The sequence below is a fragment of the Capricornis sumatraensis genome, chromosome X (assembly GCF_032405125.1).
Source record: "Capricornis sumatraensis isolate serow.1 chromosome X, serow.2, whole genome shotgun sequence".
In the NCBI taxonomy this organism is placed as follows: domain Eukaryota; kingdom Metazoa; phylum Chordata; class Mammalia; order Artiodactyla; family Bovidae; genus Capricornis; species Capricornis sumatraensis.
In genome coordinates, this window is record NC_091092.1 from 43,440,505 (window position 1) to 43,460,514 (window position 20,010).

The 20,010-nt window shown below is 38.2% G+C and overlaps 1 protein-coding gene across 3 annotated transcripts in view; it reads left to right on the plus strand.

Moving 5' to 3' along the window:
• The window catches only part of INTS6L (integrator complex subunit 6 like), a 55,310-nt gene that overhangs the window by 26,402 nt on the left and 8,898 nt on the right, over positions 1–20,010 (plus strand). For 2 of the 3 annotated variants that reach the window (XM_068962086.1, XM_068962087.1), the window contains exons 7-10: positions 2,326–2,489; positions 5,472–5,624; positions 8,959–9,091; positions 16,730–16,824. In XM_068962086.1, the coding sequence (XP_068818187.1) occupies positions 2,326–2,489; positions 5,472–5,624; positions 8,959–9,091; positions 16,730–16,824 (545 nt within the window). Of the gene's footprint in view, positions 1–2,325; positions 2,490–5,471; positions 5,625–8,958; positions 9,092–16,729; positions 16,825–17,834; positions 17,946–20,010 lie in introns of all 3 variants that reach the window. The other variant, XM_068962085.1, reaches the window with a different exon arrangement.

Consider the following 20,010-nt stretch of genomic DNA (forward strand, 5'->3'; position numbering starts at 1 on the left):
GGGCACGACTGAGCAACTTCACTCAGAGCTATGCTCTAGGCCATCGCTTGTCTTCATTCCTGTTGGTTCATGCACAGCATACATACTCGTGTGCACCTAGACTCCATCATCACCACAGTGCTTGTCTGATCTGATTCATACATTTTAATTGTTGTGGCCACAATTAGTGGTAGCTGCCCGGAGAAGCAAAGGGGTAAGTGCAAAGGGGCAGAAAGACACATTTCTTGCTGAGGCAGTGGATCCTATGCTTCCTGAATTTTTTGCTTTTTAGTCTCTAAAACCCTTTAAGAAGCTAGTGGAAAAATAGAGACCCCTCTCTCCAGAAAAATGTACATGGACAACACATGCACACATAATTTTGTATTTCATTTCAGGGGTTCTTGGACTCCAATTAAAAAATACCTACTGTAGACATAGATAATGGAGTTGTAGACACAGGGTGGGAAGGGGAGGGTGGGATGAAGTGAGAGCGTGGCACTGCCATATATACACTACCATGCATGGAATACATAGCTAAGGGGAAGCTGCTGCAGAGCAGAGGGAGCTCAGCTCAGTGCTCCGTGATGACCCAGAGGGGCGGGCTGGGGTGAGGGGTGGGAGAGAGGTTCAGGAGGGAGGGAACAGGTGTATACTTATGGCTGATTCACATGGTTGCACAGTCGAAACAAATACAGCATTGTAAAGCAATTATCCTCCAATTAAAATACAAGTTTTAAAAAACATATGTAGAGGTGGCCTAGGACTTCTATGACTAAATTTATAGAACTCTACCAAGAGAAACAAAAAAGTCTATATTAAACGGAGATGTACCATGTGCTTGACTGGGAAGAATGGATAGTGTGAAGGTATCACTTCTCAAATAAATATAAGTATATATATATATATATTTCATGTACTTTGATCTAAAAAATTTTAACAGGATTTTTGGGAAACGTAAAAGATGACTTTAAAGTCCATTCAGAAATAAAATAATAAATGTTAAATACCTTAAGAAACACCTGCTGTAGAAGACTGAGGCCTCATAGCTTATTTCAAAGTAATTAATTGTAAAGGAAGGACATGTTGTATTGGTAATGACAGACCACTCAAGTCCATAATTTTGTGTTCATTACCTTCCCATGAACTGGGAACTTTCCTACTGAAAACCAGTTAAATCGTGCCATATAAATAGCTCAAACATTCTTTCTAGCTCCATTTCCCCTTTGTCCAGAGTTCTTAACCTTTGAGATTCTGATGAAAGCTAAGAATTTTCTCCTCAGAAAAATCCACATCCCCAGAACTGTAAACTGGGGGGATCTTTTGGTTCCCTGAAGCCATTATATGTATTCTGTATAGTTCCATGGACCTCAGTAAATCCCCTGCTCTAAAGTAATTACTTGTTTAAAGTAATGCTTAAATAAGTAAATCAAATGATATGTAATTTAAGAAAAACATGAGACTCAAATCATTATCATGTATTTTTACAATTATAATTTAGACTAATGAATCATAACATTAAAGGTTATGTAACTCTGCCTTGCCCTGTTTTCAGGGGGCAAATGAAATATGCTAGCTCAAATAATTAAAATACACTCAGGGTCTATTATTCAGCAGTATATGATGCCCAGTTTCCATGGGATTTTAATATGGGTGAAGAAGGAAACTAGAATGAAGTAGCCCATATAAACTTGATGCGTTCACTTTGTGTTCCCTCCCCAACTATATACATAGATTGATTGTATTGTCGTCATTCCTTCTACCTTCTAGTGAATTTGCCTTTGTGGTCATTGGGTCTAATTGTTTAGTAAAGAATACTTTTTTTTAATCTAGTTGAAAATAGAAAAAAAAATCTAAATGGAGTTTATGACTTATTCTGTCAGATTCCAAAAATGTGAAACTATACCAGGGAATGAATAATTTTCATATGCCTAATTTGAAAAAATCTCTGTTGTGGTTTAGTGTGTTTAATTTGTGTCAAATCTCAGAAAATTTAAAACTAACTTTATGACAGTTTTCCATGTAACTACCTATTTTGGTTATAGTTAAGGAAGAAGGGTATGGGATGTCAGATTAGAGGGGTTGGATTAGATGATGAAAAGAGTTGCGATTGTAAAGCAACTGTACTCCAATAAAAATAATAATAGTAAAAACAAAACAAAAACAGAAAAGAGTAGCTCGAGAGCACATTTAGAAAGTCTAGTGGAGTCACTTTTTTTCTTCCATCTTTCATGAATCACTGTTTTGGTCTTGTTTTGTACTTTGCTTTCAACTGAAAAATCTGTACAAGGAGATCAGTGGCTGTACAAAGAAATTCATGACTTATTCTGTCTTTTGTTTAATTTTCAGATGGACTTATGGATTCATCCAGGCCAAGCAATTCATTTGCTGCTCAGCCATGGCATAGTTGTCATAAGCTCATTTATGTGCGGCCTAACTCTAAGACTGGTGTTCCTGTTGGACATTGGCCAATTCCAGAATCTTTTTGGCCAGACCAGAATTTACCTTCACTAGTAAGTGTCATAAAACAGAAAGGTAAACATCATTCTGGATTTTCAATTGTCATCCCGCATGCTGTGCCTGACAGACTTAGGTTACAGAGAACCGTTTAAAATAGCTTGTAAACTTTTAAGCTGTGCCTTCTATCACTTACTGGAAAGTCTAGCTTATACCTAAAAGAAAGAGAGGACTTCCTTTCTGTTAGGGCATTCTTTCTTTCAGTTGCCTTGACCACTTAATCTACCCTCTTTAGATTTTAAAATATTGTTATTTTTGATGCTGTTGCAATCTGTGGCTTGGTTTTTATTTCAGAGCCACTGACTGGATTTCTGTGGTAAACACAATGTATAAAAAGGGCAGGCATTGATTTTCTTGCACATCCTCGGGAAATTAGAACTTAGTTTACACTGTGTATAGGTTCTAGAAACATATTCAAAGCAGAGATTCATTCATTCTCTGAGGGAGCCATTGGACATGTAGTGGGACTTTGTGGGCCTACTTTTCAGTATTTTTATAGTCAGTGGACTTAAGTTCCTTGGCAGTGTACTTTTCAGTTCAGTTCAGTTCAGTTGCTCAGTCGTGTCTGTCTCTTCGCAATCCCATGTACTGCGGCACGCCAGGCCTCCCTGTCCCTCACCAACTCCCAGAGTTTACTCAAACTCATGTCCATTGAGTCAGTGATGCCATCCAACCATCTCATCCTCTGTTGTCCCCTTCTCTCCTGCCTTCAATTTTTCCCAGCATCAGGGTCTTTTCCAATGAGTCAGTTCTTCGCATGAGGTGGCCAAAGTATTGGAATTTCAGCTTCAGCATCAGTCCTTCCAATGAATATTCAGGACTGATTTCTTTTAGGATGGACTGGTTGGATCTCCTTGCAGTCCAAGGGACTCTCAAGAGTCTTTGAATGATGAGTAATTAAGCAATATTTTAAAAATTATCTCTAAGCAAAGATTTATCTTTTTGTTCACTATATTTGGTGGAACAGGGTTTGATATTGTAGTTGCTCCATATGAAACCTATTCTCTCTTTCATCCTCCTCTCTCCTCCCAGCCAATATAAAAAGGCCAGAGCAATCCTTGGGGCACCCAGGTGTCTCAGTGGCAAAAAATTCGCCTGCCAATGCAGGAAACATGGGTTCAGTCTCTGAGTTCAGAAGATCCCCTGGAGAAGAAAATGGCAATCCACTGCAGAATTCTGGTCTGGAAAATACCATGGACAGGGAAGCCTGGCAGACTACAGTTCATGGAGTGACAAAGAGTTGTACATTACTTAGTGACTAAAGGCAACAACAATCCTTGCTAGGGGTGGGGCGGGGAAAGAGGCACAAAAAGGTCACTGCTTTTCCACTACCTTCCAGATTCAGCCAATCTATAATTTTAGACATTTCTGACATGAACTGGATTTTTCTCCTGATTGCTATTTTGAGGTTCCTGCATTTTTTTCAGAGGTGCCCATGGAAGGCCAGAATATACGACTGAAGAGCCATCCTCAGTCCCTGCAGTGGGTGAGGCTCCATCTCCTCGTCTGTCCCTCAGGACACTGAGGTGGCATGGTTGTCAAACCTCAGAGCCCAGTTACTCTCAGCTCCTTCAAACCCCAGAGTGAATGTTTTAGTTACAAATCTGCATCATTATTGCTGGTGACAGGGTTTCACTCATGTCTTTTTTAGATTTCAATCTAATAAGTCAGAAATATTTCACAAGTTTAATTAAAATTAAAATCAGGGGAAAAAACAGAATTGAAGGAATTCCAGATAACTCACATAGCTCGTGTTACCATTCCTCCAGGTTTTTTTCTTTTTCTTTCTTTCTTTTTAAATTTTGGCCACATGACAGGGCATGTGGGATCCTAGTTCCCCAACCAGGGACCAAACGCATGGCCTCCACATTGGAAGTGCAGAGACCCAACCACTCGACCACCAGGGGTAGTCCCATCCTCCAGCTTTAAAAGCACATTGGAAGGCTATTTTTCTCAGTCCCCAAAACCTCCTGTAGGTTTGTAAATCATAAAGGCAAATTAGCATGTTTTTCCCTTTTATAAAGAAAAGAAGATGTTTTATCATATTCACATCAGCCTTACAGATCTCTGAGCAAGAGTACGCAGAGCCATGTCTCACTCTTGACCCTGTGACTTGTCCTATCTCTTTCTCTCTCCATTTGCCTTTGCTGCCAACATTTCTCTCACTGGTGCTCTCCATCCCCACAAGCTAAACCCGTTAATAGAATGACTGCTCCATCAATCTGCTCTGGTACCCCAGGTACACGGGCCTTTCAGCCCACCCAAGAGCATCCCCATCTCTAGCTGTTCAGGAAGTGTTTGGGTGTGAGAAATGCTATAAAAATTCAGCTGCAAAGAAAATTTCAGCCAGGCCCTGGAGTTGTGACGGGCTCATTTTCAGTCTCTATCTTGCCTTTTCCATGCCTTTGTAATTGTTCGTCTTGCTTGTTAGTGGCTCCAGCTCTGTCATTACCTCATTAGAAAGCTTCGTGGATTTCCTCTTCCCTAGCAGTTTCTGACTTATCTGAAACCTTACAGTACAAAGTAGTGAAGGGAAGATAGTCCTTGAACGTCACAAAGTGGATCTGAATTTCCGGATTCTTAATATTCAAGGCAGTTTTCTTTTTTACTTCCCTAAAACTGTAGTTATGAGTGTTATAATTTACCTTTCTTCTTCCCAATGCCAAGTAGATGGTAGAGCGAAAGAATCTGAGTCCCCTCTGCCATTGATGACACTTAGAGCTCAAGAGCCATCTTTCTCAAAATAGCCCATCTATATCTCAGCGATGGTTTAACAAAACATAAAAGACTTGCATGTAACTATGGCTGATTCTTGTTGATGTATGACAGAAAACCACAAAATTCTGTAAAGCAATTATCCTTCAATTAAAATTTTTAAAAAAAATGAATGACCAACAAGGACTTAAAAAGAATTTCAGAGTTGTCAGATATATCAACTGTCTTGATAACAGATTGTATTTTCCCCTCTTGTTTTTTAGCCTCCACGAACATCTCATCCTATTGTGAGGTTCTCCTGTATAGATTGTGAGCCAATGGTAATAGACAAACTTCCCTTTGACAAATATGAACTTGAACCTTCACCCTTAACTCAGTACATCCTGGAACGAAAGTCTCCCCATACTTGCTGGCAGGTACTTCCCCTTTGTTGTTAGCCAAATGTCTGGAACCACTCGGCGATCTGGGACTTGTTTAAAGAACTTTCAAAGGTTAATCTGGGAATAGTTGGGCTGAGTCTATTAATAATGTTTCTCACAAATGCTATCAAGTAAGCAACATGGCTAAGCAAATAACTTCAGGCTGATATGAATCACTAGCCTACCATACATTGCCATTTAAGGAACCTGATGAAACCTACATATTTGAGGATTTGGGGACTCCCCTGAAGCCTATCCAGGGACCCCAGGTTAAGAATTCCTAACCTAAAGGATGTAATTCTATTCAGCTATGGCTTCTGCAGATGAAGCAATGTTCTCAGTCCTTATTGTGAACTTGACAGATTGGACTAAGTTTTTTTTGTTTTGTTTTGTTTTGTTTTGGTCAAACCACATGACTTTCAGGATCTTAGTTCCCCAACCAGGGATCAAACTTGCACCCTCTGCAGTAAAAATGTAGAGCCCTAACCACTGGACTGCCAGGGAATTCTCAGTACAAGACATTTTTGACAAACAAAACAAAACAAAAACATAAACCTGAAATTACTTTATGTATTAGTATTATGTAATCAAACTCTTCTTGTAGTACAAACCACATTGGTGTGTGTGGTATGGATTTTCCTTGGATGAAGGAGATGCATAGGCAGATGTACAACACTGACTCTTCCAAGAGGTATACTTCAGCCAGGAGGGCTTGCTTACTTGTTAATAAACTCACCTTTGGATTTTAATTTGGGAAAATCCATGTGTGGTAATCACAGCTATTTTATTTGAATATAATAAGGAAGTCCTACACTGTAAGAATGTTTGTTCTATTTGTAAACTACAGCAATCAGTAATTGTTACGTTTTACTTACGCAAGGGACACTTTCAGACCACCATCTGTTTCAACCTAAAATGTGAAATCATTGCTACTAGTTGTCTTTAAACTACTTAAATTCTACAAAAATGCTAAAACTGGGTAGAAAAAAAAAAGGAACAGGTGTAAAGTAAGGATGTAAAAGTGCAAGAAACAGAGTGATCTCATAAATATAATACTGAGCGAAATAAGCCAGACATAAAAGGTCACCCTTTTATTTTGTTGAAAGTCAGGAGAGTGGTTTCTCTTGGGGGTACAGAATGGTGACCAGAAAAAGACACAAAGGGTTTTCTGGTCAGGTTCTATTTCTTGATCCAGGTGCTGACGACACATATACGTACATTTTTTGAACATTCATTGAACTGTATACTTATAATTCATGCATTTTTGAATGTATGTTTATATTTCAATAAAATACACCAAAATGTGCTAGAAATGTAGATATAGGGATGAGAGCATGCTAAGTTAAAAATCAAGGTAAAAGCTTGAATTTATGAATTGAAAAACATTTTGGAATACAAGCATATAAAATTACAAATTACAGTTTTCCCCCCAAATAAACCCTTTATTCTATATAGCATCTTCCTTGTAAATCTTCTCCAAAGGAACTTAAGAAATCCTGTCCTTGATCCTTACAGCACCCCTTAAATATGCCATACATCTTTCTCTGGCATCTTATGTTACTTTGGTTTAGAGTAGTTTAATGCGATGAGTTAGTGGGAATGAAAAAGAATAAGATGAACCAGGAGCCAGGAAATTTTGTAAAGTCATAATGGAAACTGGATTCTAACCCTAGCTTTCCCACCAACTATGTGGTTTTTGGACCAGACACTTTCTCTAGATTAGATGATCCCTAATGATCCCTTTGAACCCCCAAATTCTGTGAATCTGCAGGTGATAAAGAATTTGAAAAAACTCAATGGGCTTATGGGAAGGAAGGAAGGTGTGAGGGTGGGAAGGGAGGGAATAAAGACAGAAAGAGAGTGAGCAAGGAACAAAAAAACAGTGCTTCTCCTTGCAGAAGAGTTATAGGCATGATCCTTGCTGGCTGTAACTTTTTTATCCTTTATGTTGATTTCCCCCCTTTCTATTATACACACTTAGGAAACAGGAGGAAATCCAATGTGTGTGAAAGTCGCTCAGTCATGTCCAACTCTTTGTGACCCCATGGACTGTACAGTCCATGGAATTCTCCAGGCCAGAATACTGGAGTGGGTAGCCTTTCCCTTCTCCAGCGGATCTCCCCAACCCAGGGATGGAACCCAGTTCTCCTGTATTGCAGGCAGATTCTTTACTGGCTGAGCTACCAGGGAAGCCCGGGTCCAACATGTTTTATTACAGTTGTCTGTTTCTATTAAGGTTCAAATTAAGAGAGGAAATCTAGTAGATGAGTCATGTTTTAACACAACTCATTGTTTTGTGGAGGCATCCATTACATAGGAAAGATTTATTTTGAGCTACCGCTAAGTATAGAAAGAATTCAGTGAACTGGTAGGTGATGTTGCTGGTTGAACAAGAATTAGCAAAGTAAGTGGGTTCTGTTCACCATCAGGGTTTGACTTCTGTCTTCAGTATCCTGCTGAAGGATGTTAGAAAAGGTAAAGGTCTAGGTCCATAAAATTACATACTAATGTCCTGATTTGGCCAAACAGTGAACGTGGAACACAGAGAAATCATGATAGCTAGAGGACTCCAGAGTAGCATCTCAGGTGAATGGGACCTGACAACATCATATATATCAAATTAGGAATAAGGAATAAGATGCCTAGTCATGTGGAATAAAGATTAATGTTCTCATTTTTATTGAATGTTTGTTCCACCAGGATTATTTACAAGAGAAAATGCCTTCCAGATTGAACCAAAGCATCTCCTTGCTCAATATAATTGTCTCAAAATAATTAGCACCAGTGCCTGGCTTGTAATAGACTCCTCAATAAATATTTATTGGATGAAAAATGAATAAATGGGTAGGGAAATGGGGCATCAAAGGGAAGTAGAGCAAAACTTAATAGTAGTTCACATAAGGAGTGTTAGCATACTCCTTTAAATGGGCTTTGTTTCTGCAATTGCATGCTTTAGGCATGGGGCCATGCTCCATTTTCCCAACAGTCTCCACTCTGGTCACCACTTGTTCTTTTGAGAAGTCAATTTGTTTTAATGGCTGGTATCACTTAGTGGTATTTCAGCCTAATTTTCCATTGTGCTAAGTAAGTAAATATTGGGGTATTGTTCCTGCAGCCTGTGGTCTCCAAATGGTTATTTCATTTCTTAACACAATTTATAAAAGAATTGCAATCTGAACGTTCTATGTTTTGACATAAATATAGAGAAAGCAGTATTCCCGTTTTTAAATTACAATTGTGCCAGAGATGCTGGTATAGCATATTGCTGTGAGTTTGGTTTGACATAAAATCCTTATTGTCATAACTGTACATTACTTCATGATCTTCTCAGGTATTTGTTACTAGCAGTGGAAAATACAATGAACTTGGATATCCATTTGGTTATTTAAAAGCCAGTACGACTTTAACTTGTGTAAACCTCTTTGTGATGCCGTACAACTACCCAGTTTTACTCCCTCTTTTAGGTAAGTCAAGTATGTGCCATTCAGTCATCTTTTCAGTGTGGTGGTAGTTTAGTTACTAAGTTGGCTCTGACTCTTTGTGACCCTATGGCCTATAACCTGCCTCCTCTGTCCATGGAATTTCCCAGGCAAGAATACTGGAGTGGGTTGCCATTGCCTTCTCCAGGGGATCTTCCCTGCCCAGGGATTGAATGTTTCCTGCATTGCAGGCAGATTCTTTACCACTGAGCCACCAGGGAAGCCCTTAGTCATCTTTAAAATACAGCAAAAATGAAAAGTTGATGATGAACTAAGCATTTTAAATGGATCCAAAGAGTAATGGGTGTCAGGATATATAAAAGTCTAAAAACTGATTCAGAAAGATAGAATTGGCATCCTGCTTTCTGTTGTGTTCGTTTTCCTTTTGTCGTTTTTGCATCAGACAGAAAAGACTCTTCACCTGGGAAAGTGGAAGTATTAGTCACTCAGTCGTGTCCGACTCTTTGTGACCCCATGGACTATAGCCCGCCAGGTTCCTCTGTCCATGGGATTCTCCAGGCAAGAATACTGGAGCGGGTTGCCATGCCCTCCTCCGGGGGGTGGGGGTGTGATTCTTATGCTGCTCTTTGGTTTGCAAGCTCCAGTGTCGTCACCCCTCTTCTTTTTTTTTTTTTTAAATATGTGTGTGTACACACTTCCTTGTTTTCTTATTGTTTCACTTATTTACATTTATTTTATTTTTGGCTATGCCACAAGGCATGCAAGATAAAACCTGTGACCCCTGCATTGGAAGTACAGAGTCCTAACCACTGGACGGCCAGGGAATTCCCACTTTTCTCTGGTTTTAAGTGCACTTGGCTTTTGATAAACTAGTTTGGACACCCCCAAAATTGATTGTGGTTGACACTTCAAGAATCTGATGGTTTTTTTCAGAAAATAGGGCTTCCATGGCGTTACTGGATTGCAGTTAGTTCCTCTACAAAAGAATATGAAATGCGCTTGAGGCGTCTGTTTTAAGCAAGGTAGCAAGTTAAAGTAATAGATACAAGAGTGACTTCTGCAGTAACTGCAGTTGTAGAAGCTGTGGTTTCCATGGCAAAATTCTAAAAGGAACAACTTCAGAAGCTGTTACTCAGACATCACTGAAAATGTGTATGGAGATTTTTTTTTCTCATTTAAGGAGCCACGTCTGTTTAGAGTAATATAGTGCCACATGGTATCCTTCTCCTTGTAAAGTTACGAACATTTTTAGTTGCTGAGGTTTCTTAATTTTTGCAAAAAGGATCAAACCTTTACCGGTTTTAATATAGTCACTAAAAGCATAAGATTTTTAGTGCTATAAATAGTCTATGTATCAAATGTCCTGATAAAGCAGTTCTTTTAAATGTTGCAAATGAAGAAGATTAAGAGTGGGTCATCATAAATGATAGTTTTGGCTAGCCTATTTACTTTATTCCTTTGTCTACTCTAAAAATATCCTCTAAGAGGTGATTGTCACTTATATAAAATATAGATTATGTCTTTGAGATTAATAATGTTACCAATAAAAAGTGTTTTATGGGGTTATTTACCCTGTCTTATTAAATATACCTTTATGACCTCTGGTTTTCACAGCTATAAAATGAAGGATCAAACTAGCTAATCTTCTCTTAAACTGTTAAGAATATTATTTTTCTGTTTTTTAAGTACACTTTTTATTTTGAGATAATTGTGGATTCACATGCAGTTATAAGAATGGTAAAAAAGAGACAACAACAAAAGCGCAGACAACAGAAGCGAAAATAAATACATGGGACTACATCAAACTTAAAGACTTTTGTGGATCAAAGGATACAATAGAGAGCAAAAGGAAACCTATGAAATGGGAAAAAAAATTTGCAAATCGTCTATCTGATCATTTGGGCGAGGGCTCTATCCAACCCTGCCTAGACCATCATTATTCCTTTGCAAACATTCCAAACCAGAAACCCCAGAGGCATCTTTGATTTCTTCCCCTTCCCTGATCCCACACATCCATTTGAGGTTCACCTCATCCTTGACTCAGTTCGTATTTTTCTCTTTGGCTTCAAATATCCATTTCTAGGCTTTTCTATAACCCGTGTCTTCCAAGGAGCATAGGGTTTTTTACACCCTTTGAGGCTGAGGTCCTTGTGCCCTTGAATCCCTAACTTGGGCTTCATGTTGAGGTTCTGCAATAGTTTCCACCCATACTTATGCCATTACTTCACTTTCTGGGTTGTGTGGTTTCCATAGAGATTTGGAATCTGAACTGTAGGATATAGCTGCCCTGATAATGAATCCTGGCTCTGCTGTTTGTTAGCTTCATGACCCTGGATAAGATACTTAACCTCTCTGAGCCTCAACTATTTCATCTGTAAAGTGGGGATAATAATAGTACCTACCTGAAAGGGATTTCATTGGGGTTAAATGAATTGTGTTAGTCACTCAGTCATGTCTGACTCTCTGTGATCCCATGGACTATAGCCCGCCAAGGCTGCTCCATCCATGGAATTCTCTAGGCAAGAACACCAGAGTGGGTAGCCATTCCCTTCTCCAGGGGACCTTCCTGACCCAGGGATCGAACTCATGTGTCCCACATTGCAGGCAGATTCTTTACTGTCTGAGCCACCAGAGAAGCCCTTAATACAGTTAAATTGCATCAAACTCACCTGGCAAAAAGTAAGTGTTCAATAATGCTTTCAGTCATTATTGTCTAATAATACTGTTCTCATTATTAATATCTATGTTATCTTAGTAGCTCTTGAAGGCCCTCATATTCCATATAATATAATTATATATTCTAATTATATGTAAGGATATAATATAAAGATATAGGACAGTTTTGTAGCTTTAGTAGGCAGTTCAGTTCAGTTCAGTCGCACAGTCATGTCCGACTCTTTGCAACCCCATGAACTGCATGCAGCACGCCAGGCCTCCCTGTCCATCACCAACTCCCAGAGTTTACTCAAACTCATGTCCATTGAGTCGGTGATGCCATCCAACCATCTCATCCTCTGTCGTCCCCTTCTCCTCCTGCCCTCAATCTTTCCCAGCATCAGGGTCTTTTCCAATGAGTCAGCTCTTTGCATCAGGTGGCCAAAGTATTGGAGTTTCAGCTTTAGCATCAGTCCTTCCAAAGAACACCCAGGACTGATCTCCTTTAGAATGGACTGATTGGATCTCCTTGCAGTCCAAGGGACTCTCAAGAGTCTTCTCCAACACCACAGTTCAAAAGCATCAATTCTTCGGCGCTCAGCTTTCTTCACAGTCCACCTCTCACATCCATACATGACTATTGGAAAAACCATAGCCTTGATGAGACGGACCTTTGTTGGCAAACTAATGTCTCTACTTTTTAATATGCTGTCTAGGTTGGTCATAACTTTACTTCCAAGGAGTAAGCGTCTTTTAATTTCATGGCTGCAGTCACCATCTGCAGTGATTTTGGAGCCCCCCAAAATAAAGTCAGCCACTGTTTCCACTGTTTCCCCATCTATTTGCCATGAAGTGATGGGACCAGATGCCATGATCTTTGTTTTCTGAATGTTGAGCTTTAAGCCAACTTTTTCACTCTCCTCTTTCGCTTTCATCAAGAGGCTCTTTAGTTCTTCTTCACTTTCTGCCATAAGGGTGGTGTCATCTGCATATCTGGGGTTACTGATATTTCTTCTGGCAATCTTGATTCCAACTTGTGCTTCCTCCAGCCTAGTGTTTCTCATGATGTACTCTGCATATAAGTTAAATAAGCAGGGTGACAATATACAGCCTTGACGTACTCATTTTCCTATTTGGAACCAGTCTGTTGTTCCATGTCCAGTTCTAACTGTTGCTTCCTGACCTGCATACAGATTTCTCAGGAGGCAGGTCAGGTGGTCTGGTATTCCCATCTCGTTCAGAATTTTCCACAGTTTATTGTGATGCACACAGTCAAAGGCTTTGGCATAGTCAATAAAGCAGAAATAGATGTTTTTCTGGAACTCTCTTGCTTTTTCGATGATCCAGTGGATGTTGGCAATTTGATCTCTGGTTCCTCTGCCTTTTCTAAAACCAGCTTGAACATCTGGAAGGTCACAGTTCACGTATTGCTGAAGCCTAGCTTGGAGAATTTTGAGCATTACTTTGCTAGCGTGTGAGATGAGTGCAATTGTGCAGTAGTTTGAGCATTCTTTGGCATTTCCTTTCTTTGGGATTGGAATGAAAACTGACCTTTTCCAATCTGTGGCCACTGCTGAGTTTTCCAAATTTGCTGACATATTGAGCACAGCACTTTCTTTCAGGATTTGAAATAGCTCAACTGGGATTCCATCACCAGGGCATTTAGTAAAAAGTCATGAATTTAAGTCATGTATACTTTGATGTCTGGAACATCCCTATGGTACTGCAGAGTACAATAACTGTCCATAAAAGTGACCCCTGTTTATTAATTAAAGATTTTCATCAAAAGTAGTTAAGAAAAATTTAATTATTTAAGCACCAAAATGTACCTGGGTGAGGCTTAATTGAATCAATGAGCTACCATAAGAATCATGTCAGTAGAGTGGTAACCAGATTATCACAGATGGAGAGATTCTCTCTCAATTGGGAAATTAGGAATTTTTTTTTCTATTGAAGGTCATTGACTAAAGCATTTGTAGCAACTTGTCTTTTTGTCCTCTTCTTTAATATGCTACATTCAGTCACTTATTTTGAAAAAATTAAGAACTGGGGACTTGTGTAAAGAATAAAGCTCATCTCCATCTTAAGACCAGTTATTATCAGGAAGAGGAAAAGAGAATAATTGAAAAAGGATAATTTGATATTTATTCATCACTATATATCCAGTGCTTTTCAGTTTATGCTATTTATAAATTTTGTATATTATTTTCACATCCATAATCTAGTTACTCAGAACAATCCTATGGGGTAAGGCGATGATCATTAAACTCATTTTACGGATGAAATAGAGGCACAAAATGATGAAGTGATTTCCTGAAACTCACTGAGCTAAGTACATAGCATGTGTCTGAGCTTGGAGTCAAACCCCACCTTTTTGAAGCAGGAAATGGGGAGAAAGGAACTGGAAGAGAAAATATCTGTAGTTTTTGAGGTGTTGACAGTGTTGTTTTACTCTCATTCCACATTCTCACCTCCTCATCTTTCAAAGGTGGATGGGCTAATTGTTCATGGTATCTTTACCACTCTCCAGGCTCCATGTGAATGGAAATCTAATACCATGGAAATCATTTTCTGAGCAACAAAGATAGTGACTAAACCAGTGTAAGCTTCCCTGGTGGCCCAGATGGTAAAGTGTCTGCCTGCAATGCGGAAGAACCGGGTTTGATCCCTGGGTTGGGAAGAAGATCCTCTGGAGAAGGAAATGGCAACCCACTCCAGTACTGTTGCCTGGAAAATTCCACAGACGAAGGAGCCTGGTAGGCTGCAGTCTATGGGGTCACAAAAGTGGTGTCACCCTAACTGCTGTCTACCCTTAATCTAGTCAGTGGAAGATTTTCTTCCTCTCACCCCCATTAAAAAGTAAATCCAACAAGAAATAACTAGACTAAATTAGCTCCTGGGTAGAATCATTGCAGTTGGCATTGTTAGAAATATTAGGACTATTATTGACTCTCATTATCTAATCTATTTATATCTAAATGTCTCTTCAGTCTGGTGGTATTTAAATTTGTCAGTTTCCAAAATCTGCCTAAGTCCCCACAGACTTCACACAAAGACATGGTATAACAGGATATTTCCACGGTCTATCATTTCTTTCTTTAAGATATGAATGGTCTTTAAGGACCTGCATGCTGCAATGAGCCAGAAATCTCTTCAGATCTTTTTCCCTTTGTTCTTTCTACCCTGTACCAAAAGAAGAAAAGACCTACATTTTGTAAATTCATTTAAATTAGCTTCAGCAGGAGTGAATAATTTATTATAGCAGTAAAAGGAAGAAAATATGTAGTTGCCTTTCTTAACCAGAGTAATTCATAATTTCAAAGAATACCCCTATTTGTAGAGAAATTATGCATACAGCACAGAGATGGTTTTGTTCCTAGAAGTAAAGCATTTGTTTTTTGGATAAAAGCCAATTAAACCTGAAGAAACAATATAGAGAATGAATTTATAATATCTTTGCTATTTATAATAGGTGTAGCAGGTTCATGTTTGTTGATGTCTGGGATATCAACTTTGAATTATTATATTAAAAATTTCTTACCCTTGGAAGGAAATAATGAGACATTTTGGGAATTTTTCATGTAGTGTACATAATGCATTTAAATTATTTAAATAATTAAATTTGAGTGTGAAAATATAGGGAATATCTGCTTATTTGAAGAATATCTTTAGTTCTATTAATAATGCACATGATATTCAAGAACCATATTTATTGAGGTATAATTGACATTCTGTTAGCTTCAGGTGTGCAACATAATGATGCAATATTTGTATATATTGCAAAATGATCATCACAATAAATCTAGTTAATATCTGTCACTGTACATAGTCCCAATTTTTCTCTTGTGATGAAAAAATTAAGATTTACTCTCAAAAAAAAACTAAACAAACAAAAAAAAGATTTACTCTCTTGCTGCTGCTGCTAAGTCGCTTCAGTCGTGTCCGACTCTGTGCGACCCCATAGGCGGCAGCCCATCAGGCTCCACCATCCCTGGGATTCTCCAGGCAAGAACACTGGAGTGGGTTGCCATTTCCTTCTCCAAGGCATGAAAGTGAAAAGTGAAAGTCAAGTTGCTCAGTAGTGTCCGACTCTTAGCGACCCCATAGACTGCAGCCTACCAGGCTCCTCCATCCATGGGATTTTCCAGGCAACAGTACTGGAGTGGGGTGCCATTACCTTCTCTGATTTACTCTCTTAGTAACTTTCAAATATGCAATACAGTGTAGTTAACTATAATCATGCTGTACATTACATCCCCATGACCTATTTCTCTTATAACTGGAAGTCTGTATTTAAACCCCTTCAAGCATTTCAACCCCTCCACCCCTCACTTCAGGGAACCACCAATCTGTTCTCTGTGTCTATGAGTTTGTTTTGTTGTTGTTGTTTTAACATTCTCTATTTAAAAAAAAATAAATATTCTAGCAACCAGTGACCATGGATTCATCCTTAGGTGAAAATTACTACACTAGAATTACCAATACATAAGAGGCCAGAAGGGTTTCCCTGGTGGCTCAGTGATAAAGAATCTGCCTGCCAGTGCATGAGACGCAGGTTTGATCCCTGGGTTGGAAAGATCCCCTGGAGGAGGGCATGGCAACCCACTCCAGTATTTTTGCCTGGGAAACCCCTGAACAGAGCAGCATGGAGGGCTACAGTCCATGGGGCTGCAAAAGAATCAGACACGACTTGGCAACTAAACAACAAGAGGTCAGAGAAATATTTCACATAGATCAGAGTCAGTGTTTTAATATTATGCTATGTGGCTTCACAGATGAAAGATAAATATGTAACCTGAGAATTTATCTCATTTTCTAGAAAACTACTATATATAATTTTGGTACACAGTACCCCCCCAAATCAAATAAACTCAAATGAAATATTCATCTAATGTAATTGAAACTAGAAATTTCTAGGGAGTGGTATAATAGATGTGTGTTGCTCGATTTAGATCTTGGAATTTAGGACTGGAATAATGTAATGTTTTCTTGGATTTTCTCTTGCAGATGACTTGTTTAAAGTTCACAAGCTTAAGCCAAATCTGAAGTGGCGACAGGCTTTTGACAGCTACTTAAAAACTCTGCCTCCATACTACTTATTAGTATGTATTTCTATATATATATATATATGTATTAACTCTATCCATGATGATTCCTGTCACAAAAAATGTCAATGAATCAAAAACTTCACCCCTGAAATAAGATTTTCTTTAGTTTATAAATTTGAGTCGCCATTGTCTTTTCAAATTATGCCTAAGAGCTTGGAGATGTCATGGCGGCACAAGAGAAAACTGCTTATTTTATTTCCTTTAACTGCCATGGTTATTGTTATAAAACACATCTATATTTCTCTTATAAAATTAACCTTATGATATTATAATTTTGGAATTTAAGAAAAAATATAACTGGATTCATGTATTATATTAGCCTCCCTTTTTAACTCTAGAAATTCAAAGTATGGGGTTTTCCTCTGGAAAAAAAGAACAAAACCTGACGACATTATATTTACTTATTGCTTGTTAAATGTGTCCTAGACACAGCATGAAATAGAGGCACTGATTGAGGGGAATCCCAAAAAAGTAAAAAATGACTTGGTGTCATTTGGATTTTTACAATTTGAGAAAAATATTCATAATTATTTTGAACTGGTCATATAATCTAAATCAAGATTATCAAAATCATTTCAGAGGTGGATGTGGTCAACTGTAAGCCAAGTTTCTAGAGGTGAAAAGGCAGAATCTCAAGTGGTACCATTTGTGTCACTGGGAGGAGAAATTGGGGTGTGTTAGTATTTACCATGGCAGGAATGGGGTGCACAATTAAATGTCATGTGAAATGATTTTATGACTTGGAAATTAAGACTGAAAGCAATTTACCTGTTTGAATTTGCTGTTACTTGCTCTTCTTATCCCACTCTCTTCTGATTTTTTTGCTTTCTGCTCCTTACTTCTCTGCTGTTTTCATTGCCACTTTTTAATGTTCCATGTTTGGTTTTATGTACAGCACCTTGACTTCTAAGAAATGAATCATGTCCCTTTGCCCCTTATAACTGAACTTTGAGTATTTTAAGATTTATTCTATTCTTACTGTTGTGTATTTTGTTTCCTTATAGCCATTAAAGAAAGCACTAAGGATGATGGGAGCTCCAAATCTGATATCAGATAATTTAGATTGTGGACTTAGTTACAGTGTTATCTCTTACCTTAAAAAACTCAGCCAACAGGTAGTATTGGTAAAAACAAACAAACAAAAATCCTTTGCCCTCAGAAGTGCATTTCCTTATTCTTTAGTGTAATTGTAACTTTCAAATTAAATGTGTATATATTTCTACACTTTATGAATTAGTAGTAATGTGATTCTCTATGGCTTCTGGCTTCACCATTAAACTGCAGTTAAGGGTCTGTCAGTATCATTGGATGCTGTGCCATTTCTCCTTTTGCTTGCCAGTTTGTTTTACCCCAAGCTGGTTGATACTTTGTGGCCTAAGAGGGGCAGAGGCTTAATAGATTTATCTCATGGGTCACATTTTGTCTATCCTCAACGTAGTTTCTCCTCAAATCACATTGGGCTAGAGCATCCCCCGTTTTAGGTCAGCACACTGAGGCATGGTGTGATTAAATGACTTGCCTGAAATTCATTTTTAGGCAACAAATACCAGCATGCTTTTTCTTGGAGAGGGGGAGATGAGACCAGTGTACCTCACACTGGAGGGTGGCAGGCCCTCCCTCTGTTCCTTTACACCCCCACCTCATTTACCATTATTCACCTTGTCCCTTGCCTGCCCCTCTCTATTAGTACCTCATCCTCCACTCACCCCTACTTATCATACTTCTCACCTCTACTTAGCCCATTCTTGCAAGGTGAAAATGCTTGAGAACTACTGAGTTAGAGCTTTACTGCCATACAAATGTGTTATGTTATATGACAAATTGCTGCAGCAGCTTAACTTTGTTCTTATGCACAAATGTATTCCCAGGTAGGGACTAGTAATAGCATTTGCAGTGACAATAATACTTCAAGTTGGATATGTTTCAAAGCTGGGCCTTTAGAAAACAGAGAGTAGTAAGTAAATAAGTGTCAGATTTCTGACACCAAAGAACATAGATGACTCTGCAGTTTGGGATGCTGACACACCTTGCTAGGAACTGGCAAAAACTTAAGTATAGTCTGGAGTTTACCAGCTCCTACCAGTCCAGTGTGCTTATACATGCAAAAGAGAGTAAAGCAAACCCAGATTTCTGATCTACCAAGCATCCCCTTAACTCCGTTCCTCTCTGCTAATAGATTTTTGTTGGTGGTGTTAATGTTTTGTTTTGGTTATTTATTGATTGATCTCTTGATTTATATTTTTTTATTTGATGTTTGCCTTAGGCCTTTAAGGCTGTGTCAGCAAGGTATGGCCAGAAGGAAGAATAGTGAACAGACTTGAAACTCATGCAAGTTCTGGGACCTTCTGGGATACATTGCTTGTATAGTTTTATAAATGGGCTTTTAGGACCCTTTGTGGAAACAGACTCTTCATTTGCTCTTATCCCCTATTTCATGACTAAATTTTTTAAAAGATAATAAATATACCTCATTCTAATAATTAAAATTAATGAATATCTCTGACAAAACCACAAGAAATTCAAAATTAATTTGGGCTTATAGGACATTGGTGGAATTCTACTTTTTAGAAAAAAAAAGATCATTACTAATTTATACTAGCTCTAATTACTAATTTACTTACTAATTTAATAATTCTATGTCACCAGTGTTCTTTGAACCATCTCAGATGTATGTAAATCAGAAAATATGCCCAATATACTGCTATAATACACTCTCAAGCAATATTTATCAGTATGATATAATAGGATCTATTAAGAGAATTTTTTGTTGTGAATTATAAACTTGAGTACTATTACAAATTATTTACTTGGTAATATTTGTTAAATTAAGTATCACATTTTTGTGAGTGGTCTGATACTAGAAATAAACACTATAAGTTTTTTCAGATACAGTGCCAATCTATGTAATTTGAATTTCAGCACTAATGCAATTTTATAAATGCAGAGTTTTACCTTTTATAACTGGGTTCGAAATGAGTATGTTGACTTAGACTAGATTTTACAGAAACAAAATGTGATTTTAAATATCTATGAATGTAATTCTTACCCATGGTTTTCATTCTTTCCATGATTCAATCATAATTTTGACACTAGAGAAGAGGAAAAAATGTATTATTGGTCATTCTAGCCCCCTCTGTTCTTTGTGGTAGTTCAGAGAAGCACAGGAACATGTTTAATTAT